General features: G+C 37.7%; 1 protein-coding gene across 11 annotated transcripts in view; it reads right to left on the bottom strand.

Moving 5' to 3' along the window:
• The window catches only part of ESRRG (estrogen related receptor gamma), a 590918-nt gene that overhangs the window by 169918 nt on the left and 397405 nt on the right, over positions 1-23595 (bottom strand). For all 11 annotated transcript variants that reach the window (XM_081299918.1, XM_081299912.1, XM_081299914.1 and 8 more), the window contains one exon: positions 9930-10345. In XM_081299918.1, coding sequence (XP_081156044.1) covers positions 9930-10332 — 403 coding nt within the window. In that variant the 5' untranslated portion in view covers positions 10333-10345. The remainder of the gene's footprint in view (positions 1-9929; positions 10346-23595) is intronic.

Below are 23595 nucleotides of genomic sequence, written 5' to 3'. Positions count from 1 at the left end.
TCTACAGAAACATCAGAACTCTCTTTGTTGTGTCCTACCTTTAGAATGAACATTCTCATCTATTGTAACTGGATTTAGTCATAATGAATATTGAGTTAATTATGGAGGAAGAGAATTAATGTGCAGTTATAAAAAAAAAAGCATGCATTTTGAAAAATATAAAGTATAAGGTATTATTTCCTCTATTTTGTCCCCACACATTTATTGTGTTGTTCTGGGGCTATTGTAACCAAGTGGAAATGGAATGGATTTATTCAAACTTGGTTCTCAAATAAGGAAAAGCAAGAAGAAATGAGAGAGAGCAATTACAGTGTTAAGGAGGCAATGGGAGGTTGGTGATTGGTACACACCTAAAACCCCAGCAACTCTGGAGGCTGAGGCAGGAGGAGCAGGAGTGAGGCTAGTCTGGGCAATTTAGCCACACCCTGCCACCCCTCTCCCCCACAAAAAAAGAGTTGTATTGGAAGGTTGGAGATGATGTTGCTAAAGGTAGAACATTTGCATAGAAAGCACAAGACCCTGGGTTGCATTCCCAGCACTGCAAAACACACAAACAAATCAAAGAGAGGCACTGATAGCTTTGTTGGAGTTTAACTTGTAATCAAAAGTAGTTTCCAATCCCTTCATCAAAACAATTGTCATGGGATATTACTGATTATGGGTCACATGCCCTTAGGGCAAAGTCCTCAGGCAAATTATCAACCATACTCTACCTCCTGAATCCCATCAGAAAAATACTTTAATATTCCATTTGCAAAAAGAGAATAGAGGCAATTCATATTCTCTCTCTCTTCCTCTCTAGCTGTCTCCCTGGTGTGTATGTGGGGGTGGGAATTGAACCCAGGACCTTGTACATGGTAGGCAAGTGCTCTAACAATAAACTATACACCCAGTCCCAAGATGCCTTTAAAAACTAATTTAAAATAGCTGAATGTGGTGGTGTATTCCTATAATCCCAGCTACTCTGGAGGCTGAGGCAGGAGGACCACAAATTCAAGGCCACTCTTAGAAACTTAGTAAAAGTCTCAGCAACTTAGTGAGCCCTGTGTTAAAATTTAATATAATAAAAGGGACTAGGGATGTAGCTCAGTGGTAAAGTGACAGTACACAGTACAAAAGACAAAACAAAATATTGACTACAAATTCATTTCCTTCCTGAATACCACTGCCATAAACTCCTTACATGGGACAGTTCTCATCTAGTGGCATTAAACTGGGAAATAGACCTTATAAGTTAAACATTAAAATGGTATACTAATGTAAGTGACTTTTAAAATACAGTAATATAGGGCTGGGGATATAGATCAGAAGTAGAGTATTGATCTTGCATGGGCAAGGCCCTGGATTCAATCCCCAATACTGTAAAAATAAAATAACATACTAAAAATACTGAGTTTAATAAGCACACAAGTGACACAGAGGTTTTGGTGTCTGCAAATTTCAGTTTCTAACATCTGAAGGACTACAATATAGTAAGTATCATAAAATCTTCTTTATTTTTCCTTTCCTAAATAAAATATCAACCATGATAATCTCTAAAATGTATCACTTTCATTTTACATAATGCAAAAATCCAAATTTTTTAAATCAGCCACTTGCTATTTTCTCTTAATTTACACTGGCTCTGTTTTATGCTTAGCTAGCCAATACACACATACATACATATACACATACCTGATACATCATAGTGCTCATAGAAGTGTACTTCAAACAGCCTTAAAATCAGTAAATATTGAAAAGAGACCAGAAAATTCTGATCCCTGAAAAAATAATATTATTCTAAAAACTGAGGTAATAGAGTAAAAAATTTCATAATGATGAACTTGATTTCAGCATAAATTATATGTATGCAAAGCTGTGTAGGAAATCCTCTGATGTAAAAATCTTATATATCAATGTTGCCTACATGGAAGATAACAAGAGAGTGTTTCTGTGTAGAAATTAGCCAATTATGGCCAGCAGGTCAAATCCAGTCCTGGACTTGTTTTTCTCAGGTCCCAAGCTCTGAGTAGTTTCACATTTTTAAAAAACTATGAGATAAATAATATGAAACAAAAAAGGCATGAAGCCCACAGATCCTAAATATTGTATATCCTGAGATATACAAAGGTTCTAGTTCACTATCTGGTCCTTTTCAAGGAAAAAAAAAATCCTAGAAACTGGAGGCTGAGACAGGAAGATGGCAAGTTACAACCAAACTTAGCCTCTTACTTAGCAAGACCCTGTCTCAAAGTATATAGATAAGATAGATAAAAGGACTGGGGGTGTAGCTCAGTGGTAGAGCACCCTGGGTTTAATCCCCAGTACCAAAACAAGAAAAAAAAAATAATTGTGATTGTTTTGGCCAATTCATCAGAGTCAGAACAACTATGGAAAAGGAATCACTACTTATTTGTCCCAAGAAATTGTTCTACTAAGTCAAGACCCAGAGAAATAAAATTGTATCTTATGCTGTTTTAGAGCATCTAGTCACATAATATATATTGTCTAATACAGAAAGTCTAAAATACTGTATTTTACTTTGTATGTTTGTTTGGTTTAGTACTGGGGATTAAACCCAGGGTGCTCTACCTATGAGCTGTTTTATTTTTAATTTTATTTTGACACAGGGTCTTGCTAAGTTGTCCAAGCTTATTTCAAATGTGTGATCCTCCTGCCTCAGCCTCCTGAATTGCTGTCTTTACAGGTGTGTGCTACCATGCCTGGCACTTAAACTTTACTATTAAAATAAACACTGAATCTAACAAATAATACAGGAAAAGTAAAATATTTCTCATTTTTACTTGGCAACATTAATGCAATTCAAAAAAAAGACCAAATTAGCATCAAATGCAATAAAAAGTTTTTAAAAAGTCAATTAAACTTATAACAAAAGCAAGCTCTGTGCTAAAGCAAGTGAATTATAATATAGATAACACTTCTTTAGAAAATATTACTTCTATATCTAATTTAATAGTACTTTTAACTGATAATCACTGCGATTCATCAAGCCAAGACATTTCCATATTATTTTGGATTTTTAAAAAATATTTTTAGACATTGATGGATCTTTATTTTATTCATTTATTTATATGTGGTGCTGAGAATCGAACCCAGTGCCTCATACACGCTAGGCAACCACTCTACAACTGAGCCAAAACTCCAGCCCCATTATTTTGGATTTTAACTTGAGAATATATTAGAGTTTTAAAACTGACATTCACTATAAGCTGGGATAATTATTTTCTCTAAACACTCTTTTCAAGTAGAAACTATTTTATTATTTTCCTTTAGACAATGCATATGCTATAAAGACACTCCATTTGTAGATTATTTTCTCCATTTCTGCAACTATTCTATGCTAGGACTGAAACAGCATGTGATGGCAAAGAAAACGCTCCAGCCAGGGGAGATGCTCCAGGTCTACACCACCTGCTTCAGGAAAGAGTCAAGACAGTTCATAAAGGAAAAGGCAGCTGGCAGCATCAGAACCCAGGGCTGTGGCTTGGCAGGAAGATGCCTCATCTTTCATTTCCTATCCCTCAAGCCTTTTTGAGATAGGGTCTCCATAAATTGCTTAGGGGCCTCACCTCACTAAGTAGCCGAGGTAGGCATCAAACTCTTAATTCTCCTGCCCCAACCTCTGGAGTCACTGAGATTATAATCATGTACCACAGTGTCTGGCTGAGACCGAAGCTCTTACCAACGCCACCTTTACCTCCAGACAAGAGAATGCCCTTCATGAAGGTCGTGACATAAAAAGGAGCCCATTCAAGGTACTAAGGAAACAAGCTGGAGTCATCTTCTGTCTACCCCATGATCTCAAGTCCCTGTGACTTTTAAATTCCCAGGATAGATCATCGCAAGCCTATTCCTGGGTCTGAGAGGGCCTGTCTCTTGGGTGCCTCTACTGGACTTTTAGTGGACTAAACCGAACTGCTGTGTACACATTATGGGACCTGTTTGCAAGGGCTCATTGGGACTTACACATGATGGCAAGGATTTCCACATATGTACAAAACAAGATGGGACACAAGAGGGTTAGGAAGAGAAAGGGGGTAGGCCACAGGTTAAGGACTAGTATTGTCTCTTTCTAATACTAAATTCCTAGGAGTCTATGACTGAAAAATGCAAAGTGCCCCCCCCCCAGGATATGGAAGGCATATTTGGTTAAGTGAGAGAATAGAACCTATTTTACTTAGCAGTCTATTTTGATATATAAATTTAACATATTTCTATATATGGGCATGTGGGTATCCACACCTCCTTTCCTAGGTCCCACAGTGTTGAGAGTAGATTCTGTTCCCACAATGTTCACACCTATATCTCATGATATTTGTTCAGTTCCTAAATCCCACATAGGAAGCTTAACTGGCAACTTGATGTTTTATGCAAGCTCCAAGATTCAGGCTTCTTTTTAGATTTACCCAGTTTTTCATTCATATTCACGGGGGGGGGGGGGAGTTAACTGATTACCATAAGACAAAATAAAATCAAACAAATTTTCAGGCAGTCTACCTAAATCCTTCCCATTATGAAAGGGTAACCATACAGAGAAATGGGTTCATTGTCATCATTAAAGAGTAAATGCTATGAGCTTAGGGAGGTTGGTTTCATGCCCTTTCAGCTTAGCACCATGAGCAGACATTCTCTGTGCTAGAATATTTGATCCATTCAGAACATGAGTATCCCAGACATATTCTCAATATCAACCAAGGTTAATAATTAGTTGAGCACTTACTATGGGCTCGGCACTCTGACATATATTCTCTCATTTAAACCTTATCACCTGGGAAGATGCAGCCAGGTTAAGGTCCCACAACTGATAAGTGGCCAAGACTTGGACTTGACTTCACATGAACACCGAACCCAGGCTAGAACAAATATCTTTTTAAAAATCTCATATTTTTAAAATATATAATTTCCTTTTTTAAAATGTGGGGGGATTGCCTGGGGGTTATAGCTCAGTGGTGAAGTGTTTGCCTTCCAAATATGAGGCACTGAGTTCAATCCTCAGCACACATAAAAACAAAGAAAATAAAGGTATTTTTTTTAAATGTGGGGGAAGAGGAACACCTTAGAACTAGAATGAGCAGTTGGGTATTAGTACCCACAAAATTTAAAAAAATAAACAAAAGTGATTTTCCTTATTCTTACATAGAAAGAAAAATTTCAGGGGACTCATGTTTTGTATATTAAATAATGAAATATATATTGACTTATTTAGGTTATGAAGATGTTTTCCTTTTCCTACTTCATTAACCAGAGTTCAGTGAAACTGTTAAAGAGAAGCCCCAAACAAATCTCCATTCATCAATGAACTGAGGCTGATAATGGAATTGGAAAAAATAATCAGAAGAACTATATCACACCCCTCAAATTATCATGAATACAAAATGACAATGAAATCATTGCTGACATTCTAATCCTACCAAATGATAGTCAGGACTGTCAAAATCCTCTTAAAAAGTATCTTAAAAATATTTTGAGGCCCATTGATGAAGTTCTATAGTGAAGCAAATGCTAACAAGCATGTACAAGGCCCTGCATTCAATCCCTAGCACACATACACACAAAATAGTTTGTTCAAAAAAAAAAAAAGTAAAATCTAAAGCCTTAAATTCTACTTAACTGCTAACCCTTTTCAATTGTTTCTCAATGATAACTTGGAATGAGTCAATGAAGCTATAGTCAAATAAATAAAATACGCCTTTGAAGTTGACTTTACCAAAATCTATGACTCACTGACTTTCACAAAACAAAATGCCACATTCAGAATTGAAAATAAAAATTGTTACTATTTTTCTCAAGACATGTTTTAGATATGTGTTCTTTTAGCTCCACATTTTACATTCTTTAAAATTAAAAGCTTTTTTTTTAAGTTTGAAGATCTGAGTTGGCTTTATTTTACATTTGAGAATTGGATGATACTTTATACAGTAAAATAAGTGTTCCCTTGCCCAACTTTGTACACTTATATTTATTATACATTCAATAACCAATCCTAAAAATAAATGGTCATAGTAAGAAACAAAGATTCTCAAAAGGCATTATTGCCACACTCCACACATGTCCCTTAGTCAAGTCCAGGAAAGCAGAACCAGGCCCTGGTGAGGTAGAAGTCACGCTTATATAATGTCCTGGCCACTGGAGCTGTGAGACAGTTTCTACTGCTAAGTCCTACTCAAGAAGGACTTGTTCTCAAGGGGAGTTACGTAATCTCCTCTCCTTCCCTGGAGAGCTTCAAGGGAAGGGAGGGAGAGGCTATCTGTCAAGAATAATTTGGCTACACTGCTTCCTGGAGGCATGAGAGCCGACTCATAGCCCCTTCCGCATAGGAACAAGAGTCTGTGATGGTACAATATGTTCAGGCTACTTTCAACATCTTTGGAGTTCAGTCGCTATCACTATTTGGCCACAACAAGGAGGGGCCGTTCCAATCCTCCTTACAATTACCGCCCTAATTATTACATTATACTTTCACAATTTAATCCCTTTATTTGCCTCACTGGCTTTTGGGGGCTAAGTAAGCACCACAGTGTGATGCCTGATGATGTAGCTCGCAGGGTAGCTTTACTGAGTGCTGCCCAGCTGCCAGCTACAAGCACAGCCAGGTGGGGGCAAGTCCAGAGCGCTAATCTGGACAGTGACATCTCTGTCTCCTACTCAGAATCCTTGCAACTTGCTCTCTCCAATATGGAGGGAAAGTGAGCACTATATATCAATGCCAAGAATCACCCTGTGCTTTGTTCTGCTAAGCTTTTGGTAGCTTTGCAGCTACCCAAAGAATAATCATGCATAGAACTCCAATGGTTCTGTTATAATTATTGCTCAGCAAACAACCATTGCATAGCTATTAATATCTAAGTAATAAGATTATTAAAGAATCTGAAATCTTGTGTATATTTTATGCTGCATTTCTACAAAATGCCTTAACTTGCTTTTTTAAGTGAACATATATAACTTTTCTGAAGACAAAAATTAGACCTTTACCTATTAAAAAAAAGAAAACTGTCAGGAATTTTTCTCAGGTATTAAAGCTTTAAATTTATAGAAGGAGATAAAGATCAAGTGGATGAGAATTTCTAGGAAAATATTAATGAAATATGATAATGATGAGTCAGAAAAATTAAAATACTGCTACTAAAATATTTAGAGAACATTTTAGTGCACACTCACTTGACTTTGAGTTCTTCAGTAAAACCTATGAAAGGCTATGGAGAGGTTAGGTTGAAACAGTCATTCTATTATATAGGGTTACAATGACTTGAAAAATTGTGCTTTTGAAGTAAACTGTGTTCTTAACCACAGACCAAGCATGCTATCCAATAAACAACACAAAAGCAAGGGACAGGTAAGGGCAAAGATCAGTGGTAGCTCTGCGGGTCTGATTCTCAGCAAGGGGGAGCCAGTGCAACCTACTGACAGTGGTCAAAATCTTCAGTAGAACTTACTGAAAAGAGTTGAACTGCCAGACACTCTTAAAAGGAAAGAGTGGGGAATATTTTGAGTGTACATAAAGGGTTCCAGTATCACCTTTTATTAAAATATTTTTAAGCATTAGAGTTTAACAAACAGTTCCTCTTTTGCAACATAAAAATCAGGACACTACGCAGTTATTTAGGTTCCAAATAGACTAATTTTAGTTATATTCGGTAAGGCACCAAAAGTTGATAGTGCTCAGATGTCACTAGTAAATCAGCAGCAACGTGGAGGGCAGCGGCTCACCTACTGGAGTGACCATCAGAACCCCTTGGCATGATTGGTGAAGTACAAATCACTGGGTTCACCACCAGAGATTCTGGTTTGGTTAACCCAGGATGAAGCCAAAGAATTTGCATTTCTAACAAAATGCAAGCTGATACTGCTGGTTAGGCCACTACACTAAGGACCATTGGTACAGAATACAGAACAGACTGGTACAGTGTTTCTTTTTTGTTAGGTCCAGGGTTATGTGAAGGACTGAGGATGGAACCCAAGGCCTAGGACATTCAAGGCAAGTACTCTACCACTGAGCTACATACTTAACACTTTTTTATTTTATTTTGAGACATGGTCTCTCCAATTTGACCAGGTTGACCTCGAACTTTCAATTTTGCCTCAGTCTCCCCAGTAGCTGAGATTACAGGCATGCACCACTATGCCCACTAGTCTAATAGCTCTTTGGCTTTACATTATTATACATTATTATTATCATTTGTGTGTGGTGTGTGTATGTTTAAGGGGACTGAACATGGGAATTCACACATGCTACGCAAGTGATCTACCACTGAGCTATATCCCAGCCCAAACTTGACTTTACATTAAGTATCACCTAGGAAGCTTTCAAAAATCCCTCCTTTTTCTTGGCCACATCTAAGATCAATTCATTCAGAATGTGGAAGCACAAGCCCTGGTATCAGTATTTAAAAGAAAAAATTGAAGTAATGGGCTGACAAGCTTGAGAATACTGATATCAGTGAAGATTGTCTTTATGTCCACAACTGGTTGTATTTAAAAAAAATAGTTGCAGATGGACACAAAACCTTTATTTATTTATGTATTATATATTTATTTATTTATTTTTGAGTGTGTGGTGCTGAGGATCGAACCCAGTGCCCCACATGTTAGGCAGAGCTCTACCATTGAGCTACAGCCACAGCACCACCCCCCCACAGATGGTTGTTAAGAAGATATATTTTGGAGGCCAGGGTGTAGCTCAGTGTTAAAGTGTGGGTTTAAATCCCAGCATCATTTTTTTTTAAAGGGATGTGTTCTGTAAACCACTGAGAAGAATCTCTGGGTGCTGTGGATCTCAATAAAAGATTTTATTTTCCTTTTCCCATTTTCTTCAAAAGTAATCACAAGAGATTGAAAAAGTAAAATCTAATTTTGTGTCAGAATGTATCTGTAGATCTGAAAGTGAGCTGAGTTCTATATTTGTGGATTACCAGTTTAAAAGGAGTGCATATAAACTAGTTATATTTTTCCATATTTTCTGTGAGAAATAACATTATTTATAAACCCGGTGATTTATAAAGGTTTGGATATGCATCACTTGTATGTGTTGGAGGTATATTTTATAATTCAATGAAATTTCATTGGTTTAATTTAGAAGTCTCTTATGCAAATCTAGCTACAGGGAAAGGAAGAAGATGAGGAGGTGATTAAATATGTCTAAAACAGTGGTTCTCAATGTGTGGTCCCTGGCTGGAACAGCATCATCTGGAAATTTATTGGAAATGTAAAAATTCTGAGGCCCCCAACCCAGATCTAATGAATCAAGAACCTCTGGGGATAGGGACCAGTAATCTGCATTTTAACCAGATTGCCAGGTGATTTTGATGTATAAAGTTTGAGAAACACTAAAGTATTCATTACTTCAATGTACGTGTAAGAATCAAAGGGATAAAAAGCCTTATTAATCTAATGTGCTTTTGCTCAGTAGTTACACAGACCCATGTTACTCTAATCGTAGCTACACTCTTTTAAACTCCACCCAGTTCTCATTATCTTTGCATCATGTGAGTATAATAGTGAAAGCAGAATTAATGGACAGGGAGCATATCTGGGGAGAGTTTATTCTATAAATCCCCTACGATCAATTTTAATCTATTTCTGTTTTCTATTCAAGATAGAAATAATGCCATGCAAGTTGACTTGCAAAAATAACTAGGGCCAGGTGTGGTGGTGCATGCCCAGTGATTCAGAAGACTGAGGCAGGAGGGTCACAAGTTTGAGGCCAGCCTCAGCAACTTAGTGAGGCCCTCAGCAATTTAGCAAGACCCTGTATCCAAAGAAAAATTTAAAAACTCCTAGAGATTTAGCTCAGTGGTAAAATGTCCCTGGGTTCAAGTCCTAGTACAAAAAAAAAAAAAAAAAAAAGAAGATGAAAAAGAAGAAGAACAAGGGGGAAAAAAATATCACACAAAGTTGGAAAGAGGCATAGTATTAGCAGCTCCAATACTAACCTTGAATTGTCCTCTTGAAGAATGCCTTGCAGGCTTCACAGGACGCTACCCCGTAGTGGTACCCAGAAGCAATGTCACCACACACTAAACACAGTCTCTTGGGCATCGAGTTGAGCATGTATTCGCACTTGGTCTGGGGGTCTTCAACAATGGTGCTGGAGCAGTCATCATACAGTTTCCTGACAGGCCCGCTACCTCCCAGGATAGGAGCGGAAGGGTAGAGAGGTGGCGAGTCCAGTCCGTTCTGATGGCCATTCATGGTGGAACTGTAGCTCCCGCTGGCGTCTGAAGAGCCACCAGGACTGTGGTGGTTGACGCTGTCCGTCAGGGAGGCTGGGCTGGAAGGTTCCGTCTTGATGAAGGACGAACAGCTGGAATCAATGTGTCGATCTTTGTTTGACATTCTGCAGAGAAGCCTGAGATGGAGGGAGACAGAAAAAGGGAGAAAGAGAGAGTCAGACATGGAGGCCAACTGGGGTACAAATAAGGAGGTGGTAAAAAGATAAGGGAAAGTTGAGAGGATTAAAAAAACTCACAGGAAGAATTTTGCATGTTAAAGACATTGTTCTTTGAGAGTGATTCCTGAGGGCTGGGAGATGCACATCATTCATTCTCTAGTCAATATCTCTTGTTCTACAAGAAGGTAATCAGTGTAAGGGCCTGACAGGGCTACATCAGAGAGCACAGACAGGCCATAAACAAAGGGTCCAGTTGCTTTTATTTTACCTTTCTCTTGGAGAACCACTGTCAATATATAAATCAGCTCTCGAGATCCTAAATTTATCAGTAGAAGAGGTAGGGATTTGCAAAGTCTAAATCATTTCCAAAACTGTATTTATCCTCACCCAGTCTTTCCTTCCACCTTCTGGTACATTCCGCATCCATTTTATTATGAGCAGAATCAAACTTCTATCTTTCAAGACTGAACAGATGATCCTTAGCTCTGTAATTACTGTTTGTCAGCACGCTTCCATAAGCATAACTGTGTCTTTTATTGATCTGACTAAAACACATAAGGAATATATCCTCAATTGCTTTGCTTCTTTATTTAAATTGCTCTATCTCCTAGCCATTTCACAACATATAAAGATATCAAGCACGAAATTCTATCCAATATTTAAGGATTATTTCCTAAAGTGCACAAAACTTAGGAGTACTGATTAATAAGTATGAGCATGTATTTGTGTCTTTTTGTGTGTGGTTTGCCCTTATTGTAACAGATGAATTAGTAAAAGTCATTTGTACCTTCAGTACACCTGTGAGTCCAACAAATCTAATACGTCACATTCAGAAGTGTAGAACTGTATCAATTTTTGTCCTGAAAATATGAGATTTGAAATGGTCCCTCCACTCCGCCCTGTACATTTTCCCCCATTAACATCATATCTTCTGAAAGAAATATGATGAAGCATCTAATCTGACAAACTACTTCTCTTATCTAGAAGAAACATATCACTCATCTTCTTCTGTGGAACCCATAAGTGATTGGATTTCTGAAAAGGTAATTAAATGCAAAGATATGGTTGGTCTTATTGTCTTTCCGCTTAGCCATAGGGTAAAACCCCTTTTAGCAAGGCCCTCTGAGAACCTTCTGAGAGACCACCATAGAAAGAAGAGGTGACAGTTGAGAAAGGACTTAGATAATTGCTTCCCTGTGTAAAGCTGATTTATGAGATTCCCACTGTGTAATGGTCATTCACTAGAATTTGGGGGAGTAGTCACAGTATAACCAAAGGGATGCAATTATCTCTTTCACTATAAATCTAATGATATTTTATCTTTGTACAAATTTCATGCTATCCACCAGGTCTCCCTTCTCCCATTGTTCTGCTTCTTTCAAATGAAGGGCAAGATGGAATTCTCTATCAGGAATGTTCACCTAACTGTTCCACGCAGGGAGTCTCAAGAGCAAAGCATTAAGGACAGGATTGCTTCCACCCAAATTCATTTTAGTTGGGAAACTGTGCTCTGCTCACTCAAGTCAAGCAATATGGGGATGTGCAGAATGCAAACAGGAAGAAGAAAGCCACCAAAATATCTCCGTGTTTTCATCCACCCACTTGGGCTGTCCTTCCCTCCCCAGAGCTAGCAGAAGAAAAAAATATCCCCCTCGCCAACCCCAACAACAGAGTCCTCTCCTTTCTGCATCTGCTGCCTTGTAGCCGTCACTGTTAATGAGTGTTGTAATTAATAGATCGCTCTCCTTGTCTCCCTGCTTGCACTCTGGGCTGAGCACTTTCCTCAAGTCAACGTTTGAAAGAAAGCGGGTCGGCACTGACTTACAGCAGGCCTGTGAATTCCTTTTAATTTAGAGCTCTTATACCACCACTTCACTTATTACCTTATAATTACCAGACTGCGCGCACATACATTATGATCTTAGACTAGAGTTAGAAATTATTAGGCTACTAAACCATGGTTGCTCCCCTTTCCTCTCTCTGGCACTGAATTTCTCACAGCTATGACAATTAACTCTTTCACCATCTGCCTGAAAGGCACTGTTGGAAAAAAAAAATTTTTTTCTCCCCAAAGAGGAGTTGCTTTGAGTTGTTTGAGAACAAAACACACTCCAAGGTCCCCTGCCCCCTGTTCTTTTTCCCTTTTTCTGCATCTTCTATGATCATTTTTTTAACTCTATTCTGTTCTTTTTTTTTATATTTATTTTTTTTTAGTTTTCAGTGGACACAACTCTTTGTATGTGGTGCTAAGGATCGAACCCGGGCCGCACACATGCCAGGCGAGCACGCTACCGCTTGAGCCACATCCCCAGCCCCTTCTATGATCATTTTTATCACAGGTTTTTCCCCCTTGGGCTTTTTCTCATGGACTTCTAAAATCTACAGAACTCTCAGTTTAAGGAACAAGGTCAGAAATTACCTCTTTGTTTATGGAAGAGTTATTTGCTAAGTCACCCAAAGTGTGTGTGTCAAATGCATGCTGTTTATGTCTCAGAAAAATGGGGTTTCTCCAGCCAGCTGTCTCATCCCCAAATCTCCATCCATACTTTACAACATCCTGGATGCACACAAGGCAATTTGGGAGGAGTCACTGCCAGGGAAGTCCTAGGAATCCTGGAAATATCTTCTAAATGAGGTCTGGCCATTTTGGCTATAAATGAATGTGAACAAACTAGATTTGTGCTCTAAATTGTTCATGGTTCTTTTCCAACATGAACTGCTTCCTTAATTAATACCTTTGCCCAGTGGAAATACTAATAGGGTTAACACTATTCGAATGCTTTTTATATGCCAGGCATTGAGCCTCAGATGTTCAGAAATTTCCTAAATGTCATGCAGCTAGGAAGTAGTAGAGGTAGGATTTGAACATGTGTCTGACTCCAAAGTCCAGAGCCAAAATGCCTTAATGTCAACTAAGTTTTTAACAGAAGTATCATTAAAAAAAAAAAAAAAAAAGTGGTAGGGTAGAGGTGATGCACACAGAAATCTACTGCTTTTATTTCTCAGCAATTTCATCTACCACTCACCCATGAGTGGAGAGGGGCCCAAGGGGAGACCACAGGGGCTGCAGGTCTGCCTTATTGAGTCACACTCCCATGGCTGGGAGTGACACCTCAACAGAATCCCTGAAAGAACACAGTTGTCTCCTAATTACTACTTAGCTTATTACACTGAACACTTCCTAGACACCATTGCATTATAACCTAAAACCACAGCGAGTCTTAATTCTCTTGCTCTCTGTCTCTGAAATTCTACAGCTCTATTATTCAAGCCTGAAATATTCACAACTATCTATAAATTCAATTGTCAGCTGGTGGGTTTTATTCTAGACTTCACTTCAATCTAAAATTAGAGGCACTAAAATTCACATTAACTCTAAGAGGAATATAGTGAATAAGACTTTATTTCAAAAGAACACCTTTTTGTCAGAAAGAGCCATTTTCAAGATGATGGCTTTATCTGTAGCCAAAGAGAATAAGCCCAATTCCACATTGTGCTGTTAATGCAAAAATTTTAGGTCACATTGGATTAATAAAAATCTAAATTTAGTTAAGAATTATGAATAGAAATAACACGTGTTGAAATATGTGGGAAATATTTATTTTAAAGCCTTGGTACAGGTTATTTTATTTTATTATCTTAAGAGAAATGATGAAAAGGACAGAGTAGTAAGATGAACTGCTTTCCAAAAGCTTATGAATTAACACCCCAAGATAAACAGGACAGGGAAGCTACTATGTCAAGAATAGCATTAGGGGAATGGGGATGTAGCTCCGAGATAGAGCATTGACCTAGCTTGCAGAAGACTTGGGTTCGATCCCCAGGACCACAAAACAAAAACAAATACAAGAACAAAATGAAACAAGCTTAACATTTGGTTTCCATGTAACAAACTAAATTTAAAAGTTTCCTGAAATTTCAGTGTTGTAAACAGCATTTCAATACAGTTAATGACAGGGTCTCAAAAAATTCTGATCATGCCCCCCCCCCATAGAGGAACCCATTTCCTTACCTCGCTTAAGGGTAAGCAAAGATAAAATTTATCTTTGATGTTAGATACAACAGATAAGGCAAATCAAGATTCTCAGTGGCCAGGCTATTTATAAATATAATTCTTGAGTGTTAATTAACTGTGTATGCATGTGCATAGAGGGAGAAAGTGAGAGAAATAATAAGAATTAATTTAAGTTGCTGCAAAAAAAATAAAATCTGTAAGCTAATATTCAATTTATATTATAAGTATCAAATTGTTTTCAGTGATTCCTCCTAGATTCAGGTAAATGTATGAGCTTGAATGAATGACTATGAATTTGAATTTTCATACACATGTGTAGATGTCCAGGGTGGTTGATATTTCAATGAAAGGACTTAAGCTTTTTATTTGTTTATACTAATATGACAACATTTCATAACATCATATTTTTAACACTTTCTTCAAAATGTTTTTAAACAACTCTATTTCATCCACTGAATTTCACACAAAACTTGTAGTTCCCCACTAACAGTGCATGAAATTCTCTTTAGAAGTCTCATCTGACACTTGTGGCAGGTCATCTTAGACCTTCCTGATTATTATCCTAAGGCAAAATCTTCTGTAATATTTATTAGACCTATTCCAATGAAAGACACGTTCATAGCTAAATAGGTGTCAACCAAAACAGTCACCATTTTGGCTTCTTTGTCATCCTGGAGGTCCTGAAAAGATCTCATCATTATTACAAATTCCAAATTCTCTAAAAATGTTTTTCCAACACATTTGTACTTGGACACGGAAGCCAGCAAAGCTGTCCATTTACAAAATACAGCACCTCTCACTGAATCATAGAATTTTAGGGCTGGAAAGGAAGGTTATTGAGTCTGGCCCCTAATGACTACCTGTTCCAAACACAGGAATGAATCTAAAGATTCCTGAATCTAAGGGGATTGGTTGGTTTTCTACCTCCTGAAATCACCAAATGTAATATTTAAATATTTGTGTTTAAGAAATATATATATATTTAAGAAATATATATATATATATATATATATATATATATATATATATATATATATATATAAAATCGGGAGTATCCTAGAGGGTTTTTGTTGTTGTTTTGTTTTTAATGCTTTTAGGGAAAAAAAAAAACCTTCAGAACACACCACAGCTCTCTGAAGTGCAGGCTTCAGAGCCTATGACCCCAGCAGCTCCCATGGCAGCCTGAGTTACAACTTCAAGCATGCTACTTTACAATGAGCTCCCCCCCACCCCCCTGCTTCAACTAATTGCACTCTCCTAAAGTGGCAAAATGTGAATCACTTAGTAACAAAATGGGCACCAGCTGCTATTGTCAGAGAATGGGGATGCTGAAGAAAGGGAAGGCAACCGAATGAAGTGTCATGTCAGAAATCAACCGTGCAACGTGTGATTTGAGAAAACATGACTACTTTACAGAGACAGGGTGTCATTATGGCATCACAGTAATACGATGCTTTGACAACTGCTGGGTCTAACATATCATCATTGCATTAAGGTACACTGGCTTAGTTGGGGAAGGAAGAGAAAGGATTTTTTCTTTTAATAAGAAATATCTTAAGGTCTGCCTGGTTAACCTAATGGAAAGAGATCATTAATTGTAAAAGAAGAATTGTTAATCCTGACCCATGCGCTCAGAAAGATAAAAACACATGGGCACACACATACTTATGTATAATTTGAAGGTCTTCTTTAACAAACACTGAGGCCCATCGAATAGAACAGATTTCTGCATCAGGATCTACGACCACGCAGTAAATGCTGCTTCTTGGTATTTTGAACAAATAACTTGTGCATTTTAGTCCAAAAGACTCTTTCCAGTTCACTCCATCAAGAGCAGGAGAAAGAAAACAGCTGCTTCCCAAGCTGGTGCTTAGCAGCTAACAAGAGAGGTGGCTACACAGTATGAAGACAAGGGGCCGGCCCCTGAAAAAACGCATTGGAGCTCCTATCTAAGCTGAAAGCACTCCCAACTCTGTGAAGGCCTGTCTACTACACCAGGAAAGGGAACAAGAACAAAGAAGGGACATTAAATTCATGTCTGGGCAGTCATGGAAAGGAACCTGTCCATGAATTAGAACTTTACACCTAATGACTAAACACTTATCTAAAAAGACCAACAGAAACCTTATCTGCTTTTAGGGTCCTGGAATTCAACAAACATTTTTCTTACTCAATTTTGTTCTGACATAAGGTTCATCATGTATCCTGGTCTAAGCACTGAAAGCCCCTTTGTCCCAGGTTTTCCAGGATGGCTGACCTCCCAATCAGACATGGAGAGATTACCAGAGACGCCTATGTAGTGATTTTTGCTCTTATACCTAAAGCAAAGGAAGTTTGGAGAATATTTTCAGAAATGAAGGCCCAGAGAGATGTCAAGAGAAATGCACTAATGAGAGTACAAAGCTAACAAGTGTTGTGACGTACTCAATGCTAGAAGTGCCACAGAAACACTGACATCCATTTTCTCTAAGCCTTAGGGGCCAGAAGCCACTGCTGATTGCCTTGTTAAGTTACCCAGACTATTTTAGATGTAGAAAACTGTGGTTGCTTCAATTTCTACGGCCAGGTGATTTCTTATGCTTCCTGGTTGATAAACTTTATTAATGGGAAAAGAAATGGTCCTGTGATATCACAATGTGTTGCACATTATGATTGTTGACAGTTTCTGTATTTAAGGATTCGATCTGATGCAGAGGTGCTTAGCAGTGTAATTTATCCTTAGCTGGTTTTCTTGGACCTATTTCAATCTGGGGGTGAGCATCTCTTGTTTATAGCTCTAAATACAGTAAGTGAGCTACTGGCAAATCAATAAAATTGTTAAATGCATAATAATGCTAGGTAATTGCATACATGATGTTTTGCATAATTAACTGTCTGAGCTTTTCTTTAATATAATGGGCACTCATGTAATATAGAGTAGCTGCAAGTCTATAAAACATACACAGTTTATATGAACCATGATTCTGCTTAAAACTCTGGCTAATCATCGACATCGGCTTTGAAGGGAGTGCTCTCCTCCACTGCCAAGTCCAAATCAATTCTTATGACATTACTTTATAACTAACATGATATTTAACTGATGATGGCTATTAGCTATTATACAGATTGCATTCAAGCGCTGTAACAGTAGGGGGGAAATACCATTTAGTTTAAACAAACTTCTGCCATGTAATCAATACTATTGAGGCAAATTAAGTGTTTAACAAGTGTGTACATTTGCCCTAATGCAGCTTAATTAACTATGTCCTTACAACTGCCCAACTATACAACACCTACGGATCTTAAAAGAAAATCTCAAGAAATGCCGAGTCTGAAGCTCAGATGCACAACAGATGGGAAAACAAGCATTTTTATCTCTGATCCCTAGGAATATTTCTTACTCTACACAAGTTACTCTCCTGGGAACCAAAAGCCTCAGAAGCCAGAAGGGCTTCAGAATAGCGTGCCCCACAGTCAACTTACTTGGGTAGTAAATGTCCTAGTGATGACTGGGTCACCATCCCCAGGGTGGATTGAAACAGTGCTGGGCAGTGGGTGGGGACATTGCTTAAAAAAAAAAAAGGTTCTTGGAGGGTAAAAAACTGCATAAGATAAATCATCGAAATGAAGCTTACGATATATGCTGAATGTAACATTTATTCGGTCTTAGAGATTTACTATGCCATGAGCAGACCTCCTCTGCAGTAAGCTTTCCAGAGGAAAGAAATAGTCTCCTACTTCTACAAATCTCTGGTCTTTCAAACAGAAATATGGATCAATAAAGTGAGCTTGTGTTCAGACAATTCCGGCTTCAAGCAGTCAAGGGGTATACTGAAGGGAAGTCAACACAACAGGGGACTGACAGCTAAATGAAGACCTTCTCACGGCATCTCACTGGAGAAGAAATAAACAGACATTCAACTCATAGAAAGTCTATGCACTGATCTTTACAAATTACAATCGAATATAGATGCTTTACACACATACTCCAGTGATGGAGTTCACAAATCAAATCCAGGTCAATGAAAGTCTTGGCTGCCTGAATTTCCCTTTCCTATTTTGTTTGCTACACTGCAACAGGAAATAAGAATGCTATCAGGAGTTGATGTAAGGATATTGAGATCACCATATCGATGTCACCCTTTACTCATTAAGAAACTGTTTTGCAAAAGCAATTACAATTACCCATAAACCAGCTGCCTCTGCTGAGCTAGGCCAGTTCACTTGGAGTAGGATGCTAAGACCTCCTCTGAAATTGGATGAATTACAGTGGTGAGAAAATCTAACTGTTAAGAAGGAATCATTGTTGGGAAGGGGAAAAAAGAAAAGGGATGCTTTAAGCACATATGAAAATTTCCATATTTGAGGGAGATTTGCAGTACAACTGGAGATATCAAACCACATCTGTCCAACAGCAGTTAGACTATATTTATACTTTTAACTTAATAGCTTAGTCTGCAACAGTTAACATCTGGATGCAAATGCTGCTAGTCCTGGTGATCTATGACGCAGGGGTTATGATTATATTCTGTTGGTATCAGGTGTTGTCCAGCTGAAGTAGGAGAGCGTGGGGGGGGGGGCAGGGTGCAGCAGCTGATTATTAATTCTAAGAATCCTTCTCCTGTCCTCTCTTTTTAAACATTTCAGTGAGCTAGCAGCTTGCAGAGAAGGTGAAACTAAAACACACAAGCCACTATTTGCAGGCAAGGAAAAGTTATGTATATCTACCCACATATTCAGTTCAAGCCATGGAAATGACTAAGGATCTGTTCTGTGCTAAGAAGGGCTTTGTAAATAGGGATTATTGGGCAGTGAGACAGCATCCAGAGAAGCCAAGAGAAGCCTTCAAAGAGCCAGGAGTTCAGATGAGAGGAACTTGCTTGCTGTTTTTTTTTTTTTTTTTTTTTTTTTTTTTTTTTTAACATCTGAAAGCTCCCAATATAAATATGCAGAGGAAATTTTCTAAATCTTATTTACCATTCTAAAATACTGATTTTTAAAAAAATCAAACAAACAAACAAACAAAAACAAGTAAAGCAGAGGAAGGGGACCAGTGGGAGGGATAAGGGGAGGAAAAGGAGAGGTACTGGGGAGCAAAAGTGACGGAATTATATTCTATTGTGCACATATACAAATATGTAACAACGAATCTCATTATTACAGTATAATTATAACATGCAATAATTTTTTTAAAGGCATCAACAGAGTTCTCTCCCTTGCACCTGTCTTCTCCATTTTCAGGAGACCTGCCTTCTCACAGCACTGAACAGACCTGGGCCCTTGTCTCTGGATCTGGCACTATGTAACAAGTCACCACACTGCCCTGATCTTGTGTTTTTGCACTTCTCAAATGATAGGATTTGGCTACATGCTTCCCCTCAGTACTTCTGCCATTTGTTACAAGTATATATTTTACTCAAATAAAAACTACACTGGTGCAGGGTACAGGGATGAATGTCTATAATCCCAGGGACTTGGGAGACTGAGGTAGGATTGCAAGTTTGAGGCCAACTTAGAAAAACCCTGTCTCAAAATTTAAAAAAAAAAAAAAAGGAAAAAAAGAAAGAAGGTCTGGGGGATGTAGCTCAATGGTAAAGCATCCCTGGGTTCAATCCCTGGTATCTCAAAAAAAAAAAAAAACAAACAAACAAACAATAACAAAACACTGGCCTATGGCTCATTTTGGACCTTTGGAGCAATGACTCTAAGGCACAACCAATTCATAGAAAGTCACGCACTGATCTTTACAAATTGCAATCAAATTTGTAAAGAGCTATGGAAGGGTGTGTGTGTGTGTGTGTATGTGTTGCTGGAGAAGAAATAAACAACTCATCACAGTAAAACTGCTGCAGCCACACTTAGGAATCATTCCCAGTGGGCTGCGAAAGGACAAATAGAGCAGCCATCATTCTGGGGAGCTAGGGAGCAAGACTCCTGGCTTTTTCCTAGAAATGGTTCTCTTTTTGCTCATTACATTTTTGGTGGGAGGTGCTGGCGGAAAGGGCAATTCCCTGCAATCAGTGTTTAAGTGAATATTTGTCCCAGTGTGTGACACCATGCTGTCAGCAAGCTGCAGGGAGCCGTTGAGTTGTTACTACATTTGATTTGACTGCCAGTAGGAAGCTTCATTTCTACCAACTGTTAGTTGCTCACTCAAAGAATCTTCTCTTCGTTTTTGGAGTGATTTTTCCCTCTTTTCTATTTCCTTTTCCTGGACACGTTGGGGGCCCAAATGCCACGTGGGTTTGTAGTGCTTGTTTCCTGAGCTTGTCAGACCTCAGGACCTGGATCTAAGGGGTCTGCACAATTTTTCAATATTTCCAGCCTCTCTATGAGAGGTCCTAAGACTGAAGATGGCATTTTAATTCCAATGTCCAAGATTATCACAAGGTCAAACAGGGCAGCAAACTGGCTCTGGCACACTGTGGTCACAAGTTTTACTGGGTGGGTTTGTTTTAGCTGATGGAGTAGGTATTCCTGTAACCCTTTCCATTTTGTTAAAATTAATTGCTATTTTTGGTGACTGTATCGGATACCTTGAAAAAAAATTTTTTTTTTCTAATTTGGTAACTTTATTACACCAAATTTTTTTTTCCTCCTTAAAATAATGATATTGGTCATTAGGATATTCAAACGGTGAGCTCAAATAGGACCTCTGACAATAGCTTCTGGCAACCCAAACAGCATTTGGGGAAAAAATAAAAACATATGCATGAGCAATAAGAATGGGGAGGAAAAAAAAATCCCTGAGCGATATCACGAAAATTCAGGCTGAATGGAAAAGTAATTAACACTAAAGAGCTAAAACTGTAATTAAGAAAAATTTCATTAAGGGGAGGCAGGTGAGTGTGTTTTTCTAAATATGACAAGGTGCTGTGTAAAAATAAAATAGAAGCAGGTTTCGGTGAGTGAAGCAGGAAAGCCATGTCTTTAACCAGATCAAATTCTCGAAATTGGCTGTCAAGACAGGATTGTTGTGATTTATACCCGTCTATCAAGTGCAGGAACAGGAGAGACAGAGAGAACAGAGGCAAGCTGCTGTCGCTGCCATTCGCAAAGAGCCTTTAATTTCCACAGCACCATCTGTTACCAAATCTAATTCACATTCCCCCTTAATCTGGTTTAGTTCCATAATACTAATTCTTCCCCAATCTTTATGAACACAAACCACCAAAGAAAGAAAGAAAGAAAGAAAGAAAGAAAGAAAGAAAGAAAGAAAGAAAGAAAGAAAGAAAACAAAAGAAAAGAAAAGAAAAGAAAAAGGTGAGAAATTGAATATTACAGAGTTAAGGTGTTAGGGCTTTGGTGACTTTCGTGAAGCATGCTTTCTTCTATTAAAATGTATCCCTGGTAAAGGGATTTGTTTTCAGCCAATGCAGAGATATGGAATTGTTCATATTTGGGGTTAAAAAATGATGATATAAAAGTAGGCCGGGGACATGAAAGCAGAGGTTGTCATAAAATACAATTGTTGTCAAGTTTAGTCACTTTCAGAACTGGCTCTAAAATCACTTTGTCATGGTTTTCACATAGAGAAAGCCTGAAATTATATTTTTGTTAAGAAAATACAAGAGGGTGATGTGTATATTCAGAAAGAGGAGAGAAAGGTAGGGGGAAGTCAGGATAAATGAAAGTGGAAAAAAGAAAACAAACATATTTTAAAATAAAGAGATGTCTATGGGTAAATACACATTAACCTCTCTCCAGCTAAGATTCTATTAGCACATACTTCTGATTCACCATTGCATCCACTCTTAGCCAATATAATAACTGGCATTCACAATAATGAGTCTGCAGAGCTATAAAATTATAAAGTGCTTTCTGCATCAGAGAAAGATTAAACTATGCTCAGTAAAGATTTAGTGTTAAATGTATTTTATTGCTTTCTGAGTCTGTGAAAATTTGTTATCTCTAAAGGCAATAGTACATAAAGATCTACAGGCATATATTACAAAATGAGAAAAAGGTATGGTTTGAACACTGGCGTGAGTTTTGATTACACTTTTAGTCAACTGGCTTACTACCTAATTCTTTTATGAACATTAGAAGAATTATCCATTGTTCTGCAGAACACTAGCAGGATTACATGGTGCCATTCCCTTAGTTTCAGTAAATACGTGGAAAGACTATGATAAAAATATTTATATTTATCATGGATGTGATTATTATCCATAAATATATTCATTACAGAAGACTTTAAAGTCCATCATTATTCTGATAAATATCTTAACATACTTTTTTTAAGTTTCAAATCTGTTACATGAAGATGTATACTTTTAGTAAGAAATTTTTCATTTTACTGAAAGTTATAGAGATATTGTCTCTATAGCTATAGATTAGCTATAGGGATACTGCCAACTATTAGAAACAATAATGTCTTAATTTTTAAGAAATACAAGAGAGATGTAAGACAATAACCTGTGTTATAAGATTGCTAAAACCAAAAAACTGGAGACCAGAGAAAATGTTTACACACAAAAATGCATACATACTACATGTATATCACTATGAATATATCAATGCATATCATAAACAAATATAAGGTTTATAGAAGTGATAAAATAAATATGACAATACTGTTAAAATTTTGAGTATTCCTTGAAGAATATGCTGATTCTCATATCTCTAAGCTATATTACATAGTTTTTAGAGTTTCTATTACAGTGGTACATGAAAGAAAAGAGTTTTAATTTCTTCACACACATAAAAGTGGCTAAAATTCTCAGAACTGATAACTCTAAGTGCTGATGAGGATGCAGAATAGCTGGAACTCACACATATTGCTGGTACAGTATAAACCAGCAGGACCTCTTTGGAAAAAAAAAAAGTTTGGAAGTGTCTTATGAAGTGAAATAGACACCAAATTACAACAATCCCACTTCTAGATCGTCACTGGAAGTGAAAACATATTCCTTAAAGAAAGAACTGTATACAAATGTGTGCCATAGCTTTATTCATAAGAGTTCTGAGCTGAGAACAAATCAAAACATCCATCACTGACAAAAGGATAAATAAATTGTGATAGGTACGTACACATACACGTGCACTCAGTACACACACTCACATACATACAAATTACACACACACACACACACACACACACACACATACATACATAAATACACAGAGGATGCTAGTCAATAATAAAGAAGAAATGAACTGTGATAAATACAACATGGCTGGATCTTAAAGACACTCCGTCAATCAAAAGACA

This window comes from Spermophilus citellus (genome assembly GCF_964194105.1).
Source record: "Spermophilus citellus genome assembly, chromosome: 6".
Taxonomy (NCBI): Eukaryota; Metazoa; Chordata; class Mammalia; order Rodentia; family Sciuridae; genus Spermophilus; species Spermophilus citellus.
This window is presented reverse-complemented; position numbering and strand designations above follow the sequence as displayed.